The sequence below is a fragment of the Cavia porcellus genome, unplaced genomic scaffold (genome assembly GCF_034190915.1).
Source record: "Cavia porcellus strain 051 isolate PalLab524CR breed Dunkin Hartley unplaced genomic scaffold, mCavPor4.1 scaffold_25, whole genome shotgun sequence".
Lineage (NCBI taxonomy): Eukaryota > Metazoa > Chordata > Mammalia > Rodentia > Caviidae > Cavia > Cavia porcellus.
Genome location: NW_026947508.1, coordinates 40,414,997 through 40,422,860, shown reverse-complemented (window position 1 = coordinate 40,422,860; position 7,864 = coordinate 40,414,997). Strand labels below are relative to the sequence as shown.

Sequence of the window (7,864 nt, the reverse complement as noted above, 5' to 3'; positions counted from 1 at the left end):
GCAGACAGATGGAGGAATAAACAGGGATGGACAGAGAATCCCAGCACAAGCACTGGCCTCTCCTCTCATGCCCCGCCCACTAACCACTCCTGAAGGAGGTCACCACCTAAAGAGAGGGAACATCAGGTTAACCAAAAGTCGTTGCAGGTGGGTGGTCCTGGGTTCCTCAGTCCCTGTTACCTCTGTAAGAATATAGCATCTACAACACAGAAGGGTCATTCACTGGACAGCCATCTCTCTGCCTGCAGATTCTGGTGGCCACTCACAGAGTGAGTCTCTGAAATGGTTCTGGAAATCTAGAGCCTCACCTGTCCATTCCCAACCCTTCAGGGAAGTACTAGCACTCAACTGTCCAATAAAACTTTCTTTGATGTTGGAATCATACACATAGCTACTGAGCACAGTGGTCAGTGATACTAAAGGGAACCAACTTAATTTGTTTTCTTTTATTTTAAGTTAAACATACATTTTAGTTCTGTGTGTGGCTAGTGGTTATTGTATGTGGGCATCATAGCTCTAAAAACAAAAAAGGACAGTAAAAATGGAACATCTGCACCACAATTCGGGATTTCAAAAACACTGGCACAATCATCTTTCTATTGTCCTGTGAATTAAGTGTTTATTCTCATTTTACATGGAGGAAAACCAAAGCCCAAAACAGTTAAATGGCTTCCACTGACAGAGCTAGGGTTAGAAATGTGATTCAATCCCAGATCTCCTGATTCCAAAACTCCATCTACATCTCTATGCAACACCGCCCATTTGTGTAATCATCACATATTTATTGGGTCATTGTTGTTAGCTGCCTACCTCTGTGGTACACAACAACAAATCAGACATAGGCCCAGGCTTTGGATGGAATCCTGAGACAAAGCAGTGTAATTGCCACAATAAAAATGTGGGTATAAAAATTGCTTTAAGTGACTTTCTTCCAAACAAGTGAAGGCACTTCACTTTAAATACCATTTACATCTGATGAGTCCTTAATTTACAGTATATTTCAAGCCCCAGAACTGCCAATGGCTATAGCAAGAAGCCTATTGGACATTTTTATTTGAATGTCAAACTGGCTTCTCAAGCTTGCCCCAAACATTCCCCTCCCATTACATGCCAATGCCCTCTTTCCAGTTGTTCTACTTCAGATTGTTCCATCATAGAATCACCCACGACTCTTTTTTGTGTCCTGTCTTTCATCTAAACTATTAGCAAATGTTTTCTCTATCTCTATTTTCAAGAAACTTCCAGAATGTTCCCCATCTCTACTGCTTCCACCCTTACCTATCATCTCTACCTGGACTAGGGCAAATTTGTCTCCTGTGTCTCTGGCTCTTCTTGATTCTTTTTTCTACACGGTAATCAGAGGGATTTTTTTAAAAACTGGAAAGCCATAGTATGTCCCCTCTCAATTTACAGTGCCCAGTAGTTTCCTAAAGTCTTTACATACAATCCTACAAGGTCCGGTCCTGGATGCCTCCTCTGACCTCTTTTCCTTTGCTCTTCTTGCTTTTCAGGTCCAACCACACCAGGTCTTGCCGGTGAGTCTTTCCTGCACTCATCGCAAAGCTCACTCCCAGGTTCTTCAAGACCTCTGATCAAAGGTCCATTTACCATAGAGGCACTCCTCATCAACCTTATCAAGTTTCAGTTTTCCTCATAACATTCATCACTTCCTGACATTTAATATATTTGTTGGTTATTGCTCTCCTACCACTAGAGTGCAAGCTGCAGGAAAAAATGGACAGATACAAGCAGGATTCTCAGTTGAATTTGAGTTTCTGGTAAACAAGTCATTTGTCAGTAGGAGGATGTCCCAGATGTTGCATGGAATTTATTTATATTTTTTTAAATTTCACTGTTTACCTGATATTCAAACTGTACTGGATGTCCTGTATTTTCATTTGTTAAATCTGGCAACCCTATTCTGGAAGGCAAGGACAATGATTATTTTGCTTAGTGCTGTGTCCTCAGCGCTAGGGCAGCTCCTGAAATGTTGCCCTCAATAAACATGTGTTGAATGAATGAATGTGGTCAACCAGATCATTAATCTGAAACGCGTCTAAACTTTTAATAAACAACCTGGGAGTCAGAGGGGTGGAGCCTCTAGGCTGGCTTCTCCAGACCTGGTTCCTCGGTAAACATAACCCTGCCTCGCCTCGGGCGAGCCTCAAGTTTCCTTATACCCACCTCAGGGCGGAGCCTCCCTCAACGCCGGCCAGACACAGCCCTCGCTAGAGCCGGGCCCCTTTAACGCCCCGCCTCCCACCACCACTCGTGTCCTCTGTCGTGACGTCATCAAGTGAGCGACCAATGGGGTCGCGTCTTACTGACAGGCGGTGCCGGCGGCAGCTGCCAAAGGGGAAGTGAGCTGTGGCCGGAGCAATGGCCCGGGTCTGGAGCCTGCGGCCGTCGCCTCCACCAGCGCTTCAGGAGCGGCCAGAGCCGGAGTAGGGGCTGGAGTCGCAGCTACAGTGGAAGCTGCGCGTGTGAGTTGCGGAAGTCGCCCTTCCAGACACTTCAAACTAAGCGCTTGAAGAGGGCAGAGTGGCAGTCGCCCCTTCAGCACTGTCCCTCCACCCCCGCGCCAGGCCCGGACTGGCAGGGCTGGGGTCTCCCAGGAGCGGTGCTGGCTCATCTCAGGCCGAAACTTCCGAGCCGAGCTCCTTCAAACTCAGGACGGAAGCCAAGGAACGGTGATCTTCCCTAACCCCAATTGGCTTCCTAGTCGGGCATTTTCTCCGCGCCAGGCAGTGTCTGGGTTATAGCAGCTAGACACCACCACACACACACACACCGCTGCCACCTTTGCGTTGTAGCGAATAGACACCACACACACCGCTGCCACCTCTCCTACCAGGGACTGGCGAGTTCCAACTGTCGTACTCTATTACTCTCCCTTCTCCCATTCAAGAACACGTTTCTTTTTCTCTGCGTTGAAAATCCTGTCCCAGAAGTCCAAAGTACATATCCTGTGTGTTCCCTAGCTCCTAGATCACTGTTAGAAATATTACTGAACTTAACAAAGCTGTGAATCTTTCATTCTTCGCTTCGCTTTTCTTGGCTTTTTTACCCTTTCTGCATTCTTAACTGACACTGCATGCCCAGAGTTTTATACATTTCAGTCACCAATTCCTTGGCGATCTTGTGTGACTTCCCCCACTCATTTGAGTTCCAGTTTCCTCTGAGTTCCAGTTTTCTCTGGGCTCTCTTCTCCAGCTTCCAGCGGATCAGGTCAGTCCCACCTCTGGGTGGGAGTGACCAGGGGGGCTCTGGCCCAGAATTTCTCACCCTGGAAGGCAGCTCCAAGACAGCAAAAGAACTGGGCGTCGGGTACGAACCTGGCAGCTCAGGAGTGGGTGCTCCACTAACCCCACACAAGAAGATGAAAAAGCGCAAAGAGCTCAATGCATTGATCGGTTTGGCTGGAGACAGCCGGAGAAAGAAACCCAAGAAAGGCTATAGCAGCCACCGCCTGCTTCGCACTGAGCCTCCTGACTCAGACTCCGGGTCCAGCTCAGAGGAGGAAGAGGAATTTGATGGAATTGGAAATCGCTCTCGCTTTGTCAAGTAAGTGATGCAGTGGTGAGGGCTAGGATAAAGTGATCTCCTTGCACTACCAACAGAAATTGATGGGAAGAAAAAAAGAGTGTCTAGGAAGAGAAGGAGGTAGACCTTGGAAGGCAAACAGGGAGAAAAGTGTCAGAGGTAAATTGGCATCCTGAATGAAGGGTAAATTAAAGGTCAGTCTTTAGGTGTAAAAGGACAGCTCTAGATCTAGGATGGAGGTATTGGTGTAGGCAGTGTACCAAGGGCCCAGGGCATCAGAATGAGGCTAAGAATAATAGACAGTGGGGCAGAGAAGCTTTCAGGACTAGGCCTTTAAAAGAAAGAAAGAAAGTAGAAGCTGGGCCTGGTGGCCCAAACCTATAATCCTGTAATTCCAGCACTCAGGAGATTGAGGCAGGAGGATTATTGCAAGTTCGAGACCAGCCTGCACTATAAAGTGACTTCAAGGCCAGTGGGAACTGCATAGTGAGACTCTTTAAAAAAAAAAAGAAAGAAAAAGAAAGGGGCTGGGGATTTAGCTCAGTGGCATAAGCGCCTGCCTTCCAAGTGTGTGGTCGTGAGTTTGATTCCTGGTACTGATAAAAAAAAAAAAAGACAAAAAAAAGAAAGAAAAAGAAAAACAGTAGAAGGATAAAGGACCTTAAGATTGCTAATTATTTTTTATACTCTTAATAAATCTAAATCTTGGTGATGGGGGACTACGATGAGATACATACCATAGAAAGTATGGGCCTTGAGAGTAACTAAGGAGTGAGGGTAAAAGAAGCAACTTTTTCCCAAACCATTTTTAGATGATGTTGGGAATCAGGTTTCAGGTTGGAAGGGGCGAAAGGCAACCTTGAAGGTGTCCTTGGTGGAAGCAAGGACTAGCAGAAGATTGTGGTACTAAAAGAGGTTGGATCTTTGTTATTTATTTACAATATCTATATCTTTTTAGGTTAAAGAGTTTGGTTTCTAATGAACTTTGCCAGATTAAGTATATAAGGCCAATTTTGTGTATGATGTATGAAGGTTTGTTAATTCTGAAATACCCTCTTGAGTTAGATGTTCAAGGCTAGATTAGTGTGAAATCTCACTTGTTTCTGTTTCCTTCCTTCTGAGTCAACAAACTAGAGCAGTGGTGGAGAACCTATGGCAAGGATGCCACAGCTGACTGATATCATTGAAACCTCTAAAAGGTTTGCCATTACTGAGCTATAGGGTACCAGGTGTTCCTAAAACTTAGAGATTCTGTTTCTTTCTTTCATTACATTTGCAGTTAAGACTTGCTCAGAAGTTTGTGAGGTTTCAAAAACTGAGAAAGCATGTGTTTGAGAGAAATAGATACATTACAGTGCAGTGATGGAATTGCAAAGAACTGCTAGTTTTTACATTTTTCCAACTGAGCTTGTCTCAGAAGGCTTCTCTGTTGAATTAATGAGGATAGTGGTCTGCAAGGCCCAAAGATGTTTCCCGTGGCCCATAGGACCTCTCATGAAGTTTCACATAAAGTTTAAAACCTTCATACTGAATAGAAATTTTAATAGATCGTATTATGTGTTTAGTTAACCTTTTACTATTTAAAGGTAAGTACATTATCCGATTTGCCCTGGTAAACCTACTGGCCATTCATTAGAGAAGATAATTGCATGGCAACATATATATACGGTTTCTATAAAACTGTATTCATGATCACTTTCATACTGATGGTTGGATTTGTTCTTTTTATAGGGGAGACTATTTACGATGCTGCAAGATCTGTTATCCCCTCTGTGCTTTTGTCATCCTCGCGGCCTGTGTTGTGGCCTGTGTTGGCTTGGTGTGGATGCAAATTGCTCTCAAGGAGGATCTTGATGCCCTCAAGGAAAAATTTAGAACAAGTAAGTGGTCTCCTCCTCATCTTTTTCTTCCTTTTTCTTTTTTAAAATCCATTTTCAATAGCCAGGGATTTAGCTCAGTGGCATAAGCGTCTACCTGGCAAGTGCAAGGTCATGAGGTCGATCACTAGTGCAAAAAAAAATCCATTTTCAAAGAAAAAAAAAAGAAAACCAAATTTTAAAGCATGTCATTCAGGGGTTAACAGTGGTACATATATTGCACATTGTCATCCCCAAACCTTTCACCCAGAGCACAAGATAGGATACCTTTCCAAAGCTTAATCTTGAACTCTTTTTTTTTTTTTTCCTCACATCCTAGGACAAATTATATATTCTTATCAGCATTTTTATCCTCATTCTCAGCTGTCAGCTTGAATGGTATAACAATTATTTGGGTTTTTTTTTTTTTTATTTGTTTTGGTTTTTTTGGCTTTTTGAGACAGAGTCTCGCTATGCAGTTCAGGCTGGCCTTGAGCTCACTTTGTAGCCCAGGCTAGTCTCGAACTCACAATGATCCTCCTGCCTCAGCCTCCCCAGTGCTGGGATTACAGGCGTGAGCCAACACACCTGGCTCAATTATTTGCTTTTAAACCCATAAGCAAAGACAGTTCTCATGTACCACCAGGACAAGTAGTATCTGAGATAGAGTGTCACTATATAGTTTAGACTGGCCTTGAACTTGTGGCAGTCCTCCTGGGATCCCTAGTGCTAGGATGACAGGCATGCCCTACCATGCCTGCCTTAACCTCTAAAATAATGAGGACTCTTGGAGTGCTTCAGGAAGACTTAGAAGGGAAGTGCTTCAGAAGTCTAGAATTTTGGTTAACCGTCACCTGTGACGTGGCAACACTGGACTGTTTCCTTTTTCCAGTTGCAAAAGAATGTAGGACTGTCAAATGATTTCCACTTAAACACCATGTAGGACATAGGAATGAGCACTACTAGTAATGGTAATAGTCAACATATGTGGAATGCGTATTATGTGCCAAGTCACGAATGAATTATTTTATTCCAAAAACAGTCCTGTGAAATGAATATTTTTTATCATTTTTGTATTCTTAAAAAAAAAAAAAGAGTTGCCAGATTTGGCAGCACATGCCTATAATCCCAACACTTGGGAGACTTAAGGTAGGAGGATCGCTGCAAGTTCCAAGGCCAACCCAGAGAACCTCTCTCAAAATACCAGGAGAAAAAAAAAGGCTTCGAAAGATTAAGTGACGTGTTAAGTGACTAAGTATGCAAAGTTGAGACTTGTTTATAGATGCCCTCTTGCCCCCTTGCCCAGGACTGTGTTTGTAACAGTTATTATAGTGTATCACTGTTCACAGTGGCTATGTAAGCATACACACATTTCTTCAAGTGCTTACAGATTTTGTTGCTGTCAGCTTGGGTCAATAGTCTAAGAGAAGACTAGTAGAAGTACTGGAAGAGCTTGTCTTCTGCACATTAGCATTCAAGCACCATGGAAAAACTAATAGATTTCTCAAGCTGAGTATGATGACACATACCTGTAATCCTGAGGCAGGAGGAGTGCTTCAAAGACAGACTGGGTTACATAGTGAGTTCAAGGCCATCCTGGACTACATAACAAGGAAAAAAGAAAAAACCATTTCTCTCCTGTCTTTAGCTACACTTATTTGTCTTTCAAGGGAAAAACCTTGCCATTAATGAGTATTACCATTTTGAAGTTTTAGAAAACCTTTGTGACTCTTTGAACTAAATTGCATAAACTACTAAAGTTATGTACTAAAGTCAGTAACCACAGTAGTGTCTATCCTAAGCACTATACAACTGGCAGAAATTTTGGTCTTATGAGTGTGTTTTAAGGTTTAAGAGATGTTTTGTTACAAAGTATTATATATTCTAATTGTAGTTTGCATGTTTCTGAAAGATATGTTTACATGATAGCTTCAACCAAATTTAACCTAAATATCATTTTTAAAAATGTAACACTGAACTTTTCATTTCTAGATTTCAAGGGTTAATTTTCTAAGGTAAGGAACTAGTTTCAACTTAATCATAGATACCTTAACCTCAGTAGCATTGGCATCCCAGAAAACGCCTCAGACTTTGTCAAGATCATAAAGAAATCTAGCCCCAGAACTGGAAAATTCTTCCCATCCTGAGCCTCAGAGATCATAATATCCTACCTTTTTTTTACTCCAGCTTCTCTCTGCTGCCTGCAGTTTTTCCAGTTCTAAACCTGACATAGAGGGGAGCTAATCCTTAGTATGTTAGTGCTATTTCTAATGAAGTTGCTTAGGAAAAAAATGTGTAAATACTAAGATTTTCTTCAGAGTTTCTGATTCAGGGAATGTAAGTGGGGGACCCACAATTTTCTGTCAGAATCATTCTGACCTGTGTGTTTTGTCAACCAGTCAAATCAGAGCACAGTGCAAGGAAAGAATAATATTTGTACCTTGTAGTTTTTTCCTACTCACATG

At 42.7% G+C, this 7,864-nt stretch overlaps 1 protein-coding gene across 2 annotated transcripts in view; it reads left to right on the top strand.

Moving 5' to 3' along the window:
* Window positions 1-2,342: 2,342 nt before the first annotated feature.
* Window positions 2,343-7,864, top strand: part of Efcab14 (EF-hand calcium binding domain 14) — a 39,007-nt gene continuing 33,485 nt past the window's right edge. For both annotated transcript variants that reach the window (XM_013144216.3, XM_013144214.3), the window contains exons 1-2: window positions 2,343-3,564; window positions 5,275-5,423. In XM_013144216.3, coding sequence (XP_012999670.1) covers window positions 3,095-3,564; window positions 5,275-5,423 — 619 coding nt within the window. In that variant the 5' untranslated portion in view covers window positions 2,343-3,094. The remainder of the gene's footprint in view (window positions 3,565-5,274; window positions 5,424-7,864) is intronic.